The 12,483-nt window shown below is 43.1% G+C and overlaps 2 protein-coding genes across 2 annotated transcripts in view; one reads left to right on the top strand and one right to left on the bottom strand.

The window, feature by feature from the left end:
* Positions 1 to 5,099: 5,099 nt before the first annotated feature.
* On the bottom strand, positions 5,100 to 6,116 carry LOC118813968 (beta-3 adrenergic receptor). Its single transcript, XM_036579620.1, has one exon. The coding sequence runs from the start codon at positions 6,114 to 6,116 to the stop codon at positions 5,100 to 5,102; it is 1,017 nt and encodes a 338-aa protein (XP_036435513.1).
* Positions 6,117 to 11,238: 5,122 nt separating this feature from the next.
* plekhf2 (pleckstrin homology domain containing, family F (with FYVE domain) member 2) overlaps positions 11,239 to 12,483 on the top strand; it is a 36,218-nt gene continuing 34,973 nt past the window's right edge. Inside the window, exon 1 of the mRNA XM_036590356.1 lies at positions 11,239 to 11,753. The gene's annotated coding sequence lies outside the window, so the exon portion shown is untranslated. The remainder of the gene's footprint in view (positions 11,754 to 12,483) is intronic.

The following is a 12,483-nucleotide window of genomic DNA, read 5'->3' as shown; positions in this document are numbered from 1 at the left end:
AATGGAGATACTTAGGGGTTTGGACAGTGACGATAAACTATATCTGACATACATACTAGAGCATTACTTTCTGCTTATCTAAGGATACAGCAAAGCATTTCAACTTAACATAAAAAGCATGAACATGTAGTACTACCAAGTTTTAGATCAGAGTATCAGAGCCCTGTTCTCACAGTTTGGATCCATTGTTGAGGTTTTTTTTTGTGATGAGTGGCAGGCTGGCAGAATGGGATTTAATTATAATCAGTGCAGACCAAAAGCCTGTAATTACCTTTGAAATTAAGGTCAAGTACAGACAGCTTGAAAGAAAGATGTCAAGAGAAAAAAACCTCTCTAACACTTTAAAATATCATTCAGGGCTTTAGTTCTACAACTTGAACATTTAAGAGAGTTTTCCAAGAAACTATATGCCGGAAGGTTTGTGGACACCTGTTCAGATAATGTTTCTTCTCAAATCAAGGACATTATTTGGGAGTTTGTTCCCCCCTTGCTGCAGTAAATGGCTAAACTACTCTGAGAACTTGATGTTGGAACATGGCTGTGAGGATTTGATTGCATTCAGCCACAGTAGCATTAGTGAGGTCAGGTACTGATGTTGGATGATCAGTTTTGGTATTGTATGGAGCTCCATCACTCCAGAGAACACAGTTCCACTGCTCTATAGCCCAGTGCTGGGGGGCTTTATTCCCCTCTAACTGACTCTTGGCACTGGTCATGATGATCTGCTCCTCCAGAGTGTCTCATTCTATTGACAGTGCTTTTCTGTGGAGATTATTCAAGCTGTGTCAGTAATGGGTGCAGCTTAAAGTAGCTGAATTCACTAATCAGAAGGGGTGTCTGGATACATTTGGACATGGGCTGTTTTCCCAGAGAGGGAAGAACCCTAGTCCTGAACTATTCAGCTTTCTGAGTGGAGATTCTCTACTAGTCCAGGACATACAGCGTGGGTCAGTTTCTTGGACAGGGAATAGTATATACCTGACCGCTCAAGAGTGCTGGTCTTAGCAGTGTTTAGAGAACACTTCTTACAGAATAGGACTTATGAAAAATGTCCTTTGATCTTACAAATAAAATAAAGCTACACTGTCAGAAAAAGGTACTGTGCAGAAACATGTTTTGTTCATCGAGATACAAACAATGAAAATGCTCCCTCAAAGGTACAACGATGTTTTTAAGGTCCAATTGTGTACCTTAAATAAGTTTTTCCCAGTGAAGAAATACGTATTTGTACATTTTTCATAGCCTAGTCTTTCAAAAAAGAACAATAAAATAAAAAGCCTGGAAACAGGACAGGATGTGCAGAGTCAATACAACATAAAATATATAACTGCAATGGATTATGGTACAATTATATTCCCTAAGTAAAAATACTGAAGACGTGCCCTTGAGAGTCCTACCACAGTGACAGTGTAGTACTTTTTTCTAAGAGCGTACAGTGTAAGAGAGGGATAGAGAACTTGGACTTGGAGGGCTGGATTCCTGCACAGTTTGGTGATTCTCTGCTCAAACACACCTGATGCAACTTAATTACCACATTTAGTTTAGCTGTTATAGCAAGAAAATCATTACGAAGAGCTAAACTCCAGCCCTCTGTTCCCCACTCCTGGTATAAGACAAGTATGCTGTTTAATAAAGCCCCTTTTTCTTGTGATGCTTTTCATTTTGTTTTCACTAACAAACACTGGTTTGGTGTTCAGCTCAGTTCCACCCCATTCACACTACGATTTTTACTGCCTTCAAATCAAAACTAATTTGATTTGTGCCTTTAAAAATCTATGATTATTGGGCCAAAACCCTGTTTATATCACATAACCACCTCCTCCAGCTGGGAGCTTAACTTACTTACTAAGCCCAAGTGAATTGTGAAAAAAAAGGTATAAAAATCTTATGAACATTGCACAGTATACTGTAATGTAGCACAGTTTCTGGTGGTTATGCATAACCCTTCCAAGCACTGACCATCTGCACTGAAATGTGAGCAGCACACTCTCCAGAGGCTTTTCTCCACTGTGACATGTAATAAAAGACAGAAGGAAGCTGTTTACCAGAGGTCACTAATACCATTGTAGTTTGGAGTTATGAGCAATCTTGCGTTACTCACTAGAAAAAGAAGCTAAATTAAACAGGTGAAGAGTGAAATCATAAAGCTGGGCCCCCGAAGGGCAACAATGAAGTGACCTGTGACTGACAACTAATGGAGCTGTAAACTCCACAAGATTAAAATTAAAATTCTAATTCTAAGCCAGTTAAGCACACACACTGTTGTAGCACATGCAGAGTGAGCCCTGGCATTGTCTTGCTGACATAACCATGGCCTTCCTCAGAAAAGATGTCTTGATTCCTGCATATGTCTCTCTAAAATCACAATATATGCCTCCCTATCAATGTTGTCCTCACACGTATGCAAGTCACCCATGCCATGGGCACTGATGCAGCTCTGTACCATCACAGATGTTGGCTTTTGCACCTTTCGCTAATAAAACCCTGGATGGTCCCTTTTGTCTTCGGGGCAGAGAACTCAAAATCTGTTTTCACCAAAAACATATATATATGTATTTATATGCTTCTTCCCCCAAGTTACCCCATACTATTTGTAATAATTATTCTGCATGTGCATTTCAAAAACATGATGTCAGATCTTTAATCTTTCCGCTGATCAGAAATTATTTGGTCCAGCAGCCCCCTGACCCTTTTACAGGTGCTGAAAAAGACCAAGAATAAGTGTTCAATTCGTAATACAACCATTTATTCACACAAACAGCCAAATGTGCCATAATCCTAATGTTTGCTTAAGCATTAACAGACAAAGTCATTCCATCTCATAATGTCTCATTAAAATATGCAGATGTGATGGGGAGAACACAGTATACACAGTCACAGTTGTAATTAGTGTAATGTTCATCACTGCTGCGAGCAGAAGAAACTGATGAGTTCAGTACTGGAACAGCCTGTAGAGGAGAGGTTTATCTGATAACCGCAGCACATTTTGCAACTCCCTTTCCATCAGTAATGTAACGTTTCTATTATAGCTCGTTATTCTGAAAAATGACAGTGAAACAGTGAAGTAGCCTAGTGTTTTATTGTTTTTTTTATTTATTAGTGTTTTATTATCTGTGGATAGATAGATAGATAGATAGATAGATAGATAGATAGATAGATAGATAGATAGATAGTCTCCTGATAAGAATGGAAGCTATAATAAAGACAGAGGCAACACACTAAATATTGAAAAAAATAGTAATATTTTTGTTGTTCTGGGGCTTCTGTGTAAATATATGTTTTCTCCAGATACTGAAAATGAATAGCTTGTATTCTATGGCCATGTTGACTGGAAATTAAATTAATGAAGGATGTTCTCTGATTTTTGTACAGTACTGTGTCTCAGGTATGTTTGTCAGGGGAGCAGCTGAAACTTTTAGAATGAGGTGGTCAGGTGAGACCCAGAGATTTTATTGCGGGACACACTGGAAAAAAAAGCATTAGCGTCTGTACATAACTAAATCTGTCCATCATTTCTACATTGATAAAATGGTACATCAACACAGTTATTGCTCAAAATAAACTGAAAGACCAAACTGTGTTGGTATAACATCTTTTAGTCATTCACGAGAAATTGATGCATTTGAATCAAGAATGTTTTTTTTTCAGGGCACAATGCTAACTTTAAGAAAAGCATTTCATATAAACAGGCCATGGAAGTTATTAAATTAGATTACATTTACTAGGAGGTAAAAGTGTAACACATGAGTCTAATGATTAGAAAGCCCGCCGGACAGCACTGTATAAGGCGGGGGTCGGCAACATGTGGCTCCAGAGCCGGATGCGGCTAATTTACTGCTCTGTTGCGGTTCCGCAGCAGAATTAGATGTTTAGATAAAAATAGTCTTACTTTGCAGTAAAATAAAGATCTGTTGATCATTCTTACACAGTTTTAACACTACATGGTCTTAAACGCTGGAGTTAAAGTAGCCTATATCTGCTAATTCACCAACCTTTAACCCTGAAGATTGGCATGTAAACTACTGGTCATCATAGCAACCCAGACAACAATCTCGCCTAGCTAGCAGCTAACGAAACGGCAAAGAGAAAGATTTAAAATAAACATCAATGACTTGGAGACGAATGGACTTTTTGCATTTATAAGCACTCAGCTGGTTTCCTGATATGTTTAGTCTGCAACGACAAACTGTCAAACACTAAAAAGTCATGAAGATGAAGTCAGTTTGTCTTTTCGAATTTTCCTGTTCCACCTTAAATGGTGCCTGAGGCGGCAGAATGTGACTGTGGCACCACTTTAAGGTGGAACAGGAAAATTCGAAACGAGAAACTGACTTCATCTTTGCAAAAAGTCGAACGTTGAGAGACATTTTATGAGAAGCTATTCTATTTGTGGGTAGAAGTTTCCTGTTGGAGATGCGAGAAAAGCTTAAAGCACAGCAAAGTGAGTCTGCATTTCGTTTATATTTTTAGCCTATACTAGTACATTATCACATACTGAGACATATTTACAGTCAAGATGTTAAAATGGACATAAAATGTGGCTCCCACTATGTTTCAAAACGGCTCTTCTGAACATTTGGGTTGCAATCCCTGGTTTAAGGTAACCTATGACACGTGTGAATTCAACTGTAAAAATATATTAGCATGATAAATGATAAAAGATGACTAATTTTTAATAGTTAACAAAGCTTACCATCGAATAGCCTATTTATGATGTAGCTCACAGAGCAGCACTGTTGAAGGGACCCAGTGCACGTTCACTCACTTGTTTGTTTATTATTAAATACTGCATCATCAGACTCTCATAACTGTTAACTACACTGATGGCAGATTTTCACTATAAAACATAACTGATGATCACTGATGACCGTCTCATTCTCTACGACTGAGGCAGCCAGACGGGTGGTCATGCTTCATCCAGGTTGGCACTGGTCACCCCTTGGCTGAGCCTCTGGTGTCTGTGTGGAGCCGTTTGTGTTGAAGCTACAAAAGTTTGAAGGCTGTTTGAAGACGGTTGTGGATGTTTGTTTTCGGTTGAGGTGTGTGTGTGTGTGTGTGTGTGTGTGTGAGTGAAACACAGGCCTGTTGATGTGCGCTTCTCATGTGTGTGTGGAGCTCTTGTCTCTGCACCCGGTGAGCAGTCTGAGCGCGCGCTGTCTGAAGCGCCTCTCTCCCGCGCTGTAGATCACCACGTTCCAGCAGCTGTTGGCCGCGAGCCCCCAGAAGGCGAAGAAGGAGAAGCCGCACCACTCGTTGCCGCGCGCGTTGCCCACCACCAGCACGGCCACGGGGCTGAAGGACGCGGTGAAGGCGAGCGTGAGCGCGCCGATGCTCCTGGCCGCCCGGATGTCCGCGCCGCTTGGCAGCCTGCGCGCGCCCGCGCTCGTGCCCGCGCCCTCGTTCCCAGCCAGGCGCCTCCTGCGGCGCGAGTGCCTGCGCAGACTGCCCAGAGACACGAGGTTCACGAGTACAGCGGCGCCCAGCAGCGTGAAGTCGAAGGCAGGGAAGAGCAGGAGCGCGCTGGCGGCAGCGCGCGGCGCGTACGTGCACATCCTGCTGCACGGGTTGTACTCGAGCGCCACATCGCGGCCGAACAGCAGCGGCGACACGGCGAGGAAGAAGCTGCCGAGCCACGAGAGCGCGATGAGCGCGCCCGTGCGCCTGCGCGTCACCACGACGTCGCGGTGCAGCGGCCTGAGTACGGCCACGGCGCGCTCCACGGTCAGCAGGAAGATGGTGCTGATGGACACGAGCGTGCAGCCCGCAAACACGGGGCCCACGAGCGCGCACGGGTGCAGCGCGCCGTCACCGCCGCTTCCACTCACGGAGGCGCGCGCCGTCCACGCGGGGGCTGGACCGCCCAGCGCGAGCGCCAGCTCCGCGTGCACGGACAGCGGCACCACGAGCGCGCCCACGGTCAAGTCGGCCACGGCCAGTGACGCCTTCAGGTAGCCGTGCGGCGTGCGGTAGCGGCGCGTGCCCAGCAGCACCGCCAGAGTCAGCGAGTTGCCCAGCAGCGTGGCAGCTGCCAGCAACAGCATGAAGAGCAGCGCCACCGCGCGGCCGAGCGCGCTACAGCAGCACCCACCGCAGCCGAACCACACGTCTTCTGGCATGGAAAGTCCGAGTCCAGCAGCCTGAAGAGGATCTCCTGCTCCTCTAGAGAAGCAGCAGGAGGTGAAGGAGTTGAAGGTGGAGAAGTCCAGCAGCCTAGTCGAGGATCTCCTGATTCTTTAGATCAGGAGTAGGAGGAGGAGGAGTTGTAGGACGAGGAGGAAGAGTCCAGCAGCCTGTGGAGGATCTCCTGCTCCTCTAAAGAAGAAACAGGAGGAAGAGGAGGAGTTGTAGGACGAGGAGGAAGAGTCCAGCAGCCTGTGGAGGATCTCCTGCACCTTTAGAGAAACAGCAACAGGAGGAGAAGGATGAGGAGGAAGAGGAGGAGGAGGTAGAGTCCAGCAGCCTGTAGAGGATCTCCTGTTCCTCTAGAGAAGTAGCAGGGAGAGGAGGAGGAGTTGGAGGACGAGGAGGTAAAGTCCAGCAGCCTGTAGAGGATCTCCTGCTCCTCTAGAGAAGTAGCAGGAGGAGGAGGAGGTGTTGGAGGACGAGGAGGTAGAGTCCAGCAGCCTGTAAAGGATCTCCTGCTCCTCTAGAGAAGCAGGAGGAGGAGGAAGAGGAGGAGTCCAGCAGCCTGTAGAGGATCTCCCTGCTCCTTTAGAGAAGCAGGAGCAGCAGCAAGAGGAGGGGGGGAGGAGAAGGAGTCTAACAGTCTGTAGAGGATCTCCTGCTCCTTTAGAGATGCAGCCGCAGGAGGAGGAGGAGGAGGAGTCCAACAGCCTGAGGATCTCCTGCTGTTTTAGAGAAGTAGCCGCAGGAGGAGACGGAGGAGGAGGAGTCCAGTGGATGGAGAGCAGAAAGTGGAGAGTTTTTATTCTGTCTTCTGTTATAAACCTGTACTATTTATATCTTAATTCCACTGGCAGGTACCGTCCTAGAGCTCAATGAGGACTTGGAGTTCAGGTTTGTGGATAATAAAGGGACTAAACGATGAAGGCAGAGAGGAAAGTGAAGCGCTGCTGCTGCTGTACATGATGATGATGACGATGATGCTGTGACTCGGTGTATCAGCTTGCTGCGCGCGAGGTGTGAGCGCGTGTGTTTGTGGTGTGAAGAGCCCGCGTGAAGTCGCTTTTCGTCCCATGCCTGTGTGTGACCGCAGCGCTGCGCGCGCTCTGCGTTTGGCACGAAGAGGTGCGCTGAGCACGGGCGCGGATGCAGATGTGACGTTTTCTGTAGACTGTCACTGATTGCATAGGTTTGTTTGGTTGTTTGTTTACATGTTTGCACAATAACAAGCCTTATCGAACTACACTGTATGTCCAAAAGAATCCGGACACCCTTTTAACCAGTGAAATCAGCTACTTTAAGGCGGCCCAACGCTGACACAGGCGCTCAGGGGCACACACAGCTAGCATAATCTCAGTAGAAAAGCATTACTAATAGAATGAGACGCTCCGGAGCAGCTGCACATGAGCCTAAGATCACCATGTCCAATGCCAAGAGTCATTTAGAGAGGTAAAAAGCCCCCCAGCATGTGCCCTGGAACAGTAGAATTGTGTTCTCTGGAGTGATGGAGCTCCATCCAATACCTTTGGGATGAGTTGGTTTAGGCTGAGGTTAGAGTTGAGATTAGGGTCAGGATTAGAGTTAGGATTAGGTTTTAGGTTGAGGTTAAGGTTATGATTAGGGCCAGGGTGAGGGTTTTGGGTTGAGGTTAGGGTTAGGATTAGGGTCAGGATTAGGGTTAGGTTTTGGGTACAGTTATATTTTGCTTAATGGAAGTACCATATAAAGTCTACTTCAGGTAACATCAACAATACAGATATTTAATGTAAGTAATGTGTGAACAGTATATCTTCAGGGTATTTACCTCAGTGCATTCAGATGCTTCTCTACTGCTGCTTCACTGATTTGTTGTTGACATGTTACTGATATTCTGTAAAGAGTTATTAATCATCTACAAAGGACCAAACAAAAATAACGTTTTACCCTTCTTTTCTTTAAAAATAATACCCAAGTCTTCTTTGTCTGTCTTTCCACCATAAAATACTCTTGAAAATACATTTTAGGCCAAAAGCTTCTTTCAAAATTATTAAACAATGGATGAGGCATCAGGTAGTGTATTCATAACCATTTCATGTAATAACTTTCTGTGATGGGGCTTAAACTAGGCATTAAACTCTTCAGACATCTGGTTCCTATCACCATCACTGTGAACAATTCTGACTAGAGCATAGCATTTCACACCAAACCACTCTGAATGACTTTGTTGACATTTTAATGATATAATTATGCAGAAAATTTGCTACATTTGTGGACTTCCTCTTTAAGCTATTACAGTTCTTTTTTATTTTATAAAAAAATAATCAGATGCGTCAATAATGTTAACATCTATTTACAAAATAAATAACTATTAGAATAAACTTACACATCTTTAAACATAACCTACAGATCATTGTGTTCTTCATGTCAGATCACAACTGTTTATCAGCAATGAATATTCTGAACCTGACTTTCTGTAGTGAGACAGGTGGAGGCGACAAAGAGCTAAAACACACCAAAAACACATACATGTGAATCAGTGCAAATACACGTTTTGTTTTTTGTTCCCTTTTGCAATGGAATCAGAGAAGTATTGCATGATTTCTTAGTGATCTATTCTTTTCCATTAAGAATTCATGCAGTACTTAGATTATATTGCAAAGTGTGACAAAAATAAAATCACTTTATGTGGCTGACTAAGAACTCCTGATGTGATATCAAAACGTTTTGTAATCTGATATGATATTATTGGGAGATGGTATAACCCTGTGCATTTCACACTAAACCATGTAGCAGTAATGACAATCTATAAAAAGGTTTACAGGTATGACTGTGTGTGTATGTGTGTATGAGTGAGTGATGGTAGGAATGCATGATTTATTTTATTTTATTTTATTCTATTTTATTTTATTTACTACATGTACTACTGTTTGTCTGATACTGTGCACTGTGAGCTCCTGTAACCAAAACCAAATTCCTTGTATGTGTAAGCATACCTGGCCAATAAAGCTTGATTCTGATTCTGAAAAAAGAATTCTGCTGACCATCTCACCTCATCACCACTCTCATAATGCACAAAAAATGAGTGGGGTGTCTTTTATACATTCCAGATCCCTTGTATCTTAATTTTGGCAGAATAGTCTATTATGGGTGACGATGATATTGACAGAATGAACAGTGAAGAATAAAAGAATCTCTAAGGCACAGAAAATTGAGCCGAATAAAAAAAAATCTCAGAATGAGTTGCTGTGTGAACAACTTCAAAGGCCAGATTATAGTGTTGAAAAACAAGAGCAGCGCTGTAACAGAACACCGCACCTGTATGAAATACACAGCATATGACGACAGCTGGCACTGTACAGCAGCCCTCCAGACATCCACAACAGGAAATACGCCTAAGATCACTGATCTCCTGATGTGATCACAAGAGATCTGAATCTCAGATTAGGACTGGGTAATATTGATTAAATTTAATATCACAATACTTTCCATCTAAATGCAATGTCATGATATTAGATGATATGTAAGTTTGCATTAAGTTAATAAGTCAGCATTAATAAAGTTGATGTTGTTGATGTGATGTTTCCTGAGTCCTGCTAGTCTATATGCTAAAAGAATGTATTACAAACATAGTTTGTTTTGATTGGACTGTTTGTTCTGCTTTTGTCTCCTAAAATGAAACCATACACAGCACTGTAAATGCTAAGCAGACAGCAAACACATTTCCAGAAATGAAAATGACTATTTATTTTATTTTTTAATGTATGTTAAATTGTTGTTTCAAAACAGTTTGAAGCACAGAGTAAATGACATGCATTATAGTTAACTGTCACCATGAGTAAAGTGCACAAAATACTACAAAACCGCTTTGAATGGCTATTTTATGACCATTATAACAAGGATGATATTCACAAAAAACATTGCTAAACCTGAAAATCAGTATTACCTTATATGTCAATGTCATTAGTAAAGCGATATAGAAGAAAGTCATATGCAAAAGTTTGAACACCCCCATCAAACTACGGATTGTTGATTTATTAAATGAAAATGCCTTAACACATCTTTTGGTTAACAAACTAAAACATGCAATATTTCTATTTATTTGTGAAGTTTAACATATTGGAAAAAAACATAAAAGATCAAATGTGCCAAAACCTTTGCACAGGCTACATTATATGTTTTATGCCCCCCTTACCACCATTAAATTGTGCAAATAAACAGTAACTGTGCGTTCTCTGTAGCAGATGTGTAACTTATTTTCACCTGTCAATCTTAATTAACCTTGTGGTTATGACCAGGGATGGATTACTGGCTGGGCCACTGGGGCCAGTGCTCAGGGGTCTTTGATTGTTAGGGAAGCTATGGGGCCCCTTAGACAAGGCCTGAAGTAACTCAAACACTGGGACAATCCACTGCAAACATTAACATTAGATGAACGAGTAGCCCTTGAATATTGTAGCATCTGCACAGAAGAAGAACCAGGAAACAAATGCTCTTTTATTGAACAGGCACTTCAACAACCCAAAACATGGGGAGGGGGACACAACATACAAGGAGGGTAAAAACTTCCAACACACTGTAACCCACCCTCCTAGTTCACAATTACACTAATAACTCAGCTACACACTATAACTAACCTACACACAACAACAACACAACAGTCCATTTTACACTGGGAATGTGGCGGCTCCCGTGAGCCCATTTGCATGGCCACAAACCCTAAGCTCCCCATGGCAGCGCAGCCACAACATGTACAAATGACTAAACAAATGAAATAAATGAAGAAATGTCTTTTTCCAGCACATTTTCTGGTGTCAATCATTACTGACTCATGAGATGTTGTTACCACTCCACTGAGATGTTAACCTTTAGCCATCCGTAAGACTACTTCTGCTTTTTGTGGCTTGACAAAAAAAGAGAAAACACAAAAATCTCAAAATCTTACCCAAAACCTGTTATGATAGAATAGTGTTCATTACTGAGGCTATATTGTTCCGGTTCACTTACAATAAACACAATCATGACGTATTGTTTAATCTCACTTTTCTGGCTTTGTACTACTGTGATTATCAGTGAAGACTGGAGGAGCCTCCCAGGACTCTTGTGGTAATGATCTGTGTCTGGTTCTGTCTGTTTTACAGTTCAGTGAGATCTAACAGACAGACTGTGGCTCTCGACACTTCCTGAGCGAACACAAGCCGCTCTGGTTCACGCATTAGAAATGCAGGACTCCAAAAATAACTATGACAGTTTCGAGCACAGGCTGTGGACGTTAATAGGGGGTGTGTGGCACTTGTTGATGTTAATGTTGTTATGAAGAAGTGTTTGTCCTGTCTGACTAGTTAAGGATCAGTACAGCGAGCAGGAGCTGCCCGTTTCTCCCACACTGACTCAGTGGCGCCTACATTCCCTTCCCTTCCACTCCACAGCACACTCAGCCATATTGCTGCTACTCGCATCGGACTCTACCTTTACCCTTTTACCCCTGGCTGCACGGAAAAGCGTCCGAAAAGTTGGAAGGGCCCAGAAGAAGCACACAGACTAACTCGATAGCGTGATTTGGATTTTACATTTCACTGTTGTCACTGAGAGAGTCTCCGGTCGCTGCGCGGTTGCTGCCCAGATTAAACGCCGCCCGCCCGTCGCTGTGCTGGGTAAGTTTGGTAACTTAAGTTGGTTAGCCTCGGATGTTTACTTCATTCGTGTCCGTCAGACCAGCTAGGGACCCAAACCCTGGTACTCAAGAGAACTGGCCGCGAAGTTAACTTCTATTTTTTCAGCAAAAAACAACTTTTATGCGAGCTCAGCCGCGCTAGCGAGCTAACGGAGTTAACTGTACCCTCTGGTGTTGACGCTAGCCTGGCTTAGCCAACCTGCCCAGAGTTAACTGTACAACCTTCCAGCTACTGTCACTCTGGTTATGGTGCTGGCTGACAGGCAACATCGCTAAATAACACAAAAATCTGTTTGTCTGCGTATTAGGTTACAGGTTTTAATCGCAAACGAGCAGCTCTCACCCAAACAACACAGCAGGTTAAGTTAGCTAACTGGCTAGGAGCTAACTAACTTCCCTATGGACCGAAACCACTTCGGTCAGTGGAGCTGGCTAACGCTAACGTCAGCGAGACCAGCAGACCGCTTCTTATAAACTGATCCTTTTTATCTGTAGAGGGCCACCTCATTTTCTGTAGTTTTTTTTTGTTACAAATGTGTTGTTTTGTCACTGTGGTAAACGGAGTTTATGGGAATTCGGTGAAAGTGAAGCCTCTTCTGAAAAGTTTTGGGCAAAATGGAAGGTTTCGTTAGCTAGAGAAGGCTCGTATCAGTTAGTTAACCTAACCCACTTGTTGGACAATAATTTGGGATGTATTCGTAAAACCTACA

Source organism: Colossoma macropomum, unplaced genomic scaffold, assembly GCF_904425465.1.
Source record: "Colossoma macropomum unplaced genomic scaffold, Colossoma_macropomum, whole genome shotgun sequence".
Classification (NCBI taxonomy): Eukaryota; Metazoa; Chordata; class Actinopteri; order Characiformes; family Serrasalmidae; genus Colossoma; species Colossoma macropomum.
The sequence above is the reverse complement of the archived record's forward strand: the minus strand, read 5'-3'. Positions and strand labels throughout refer to the sequence as shown.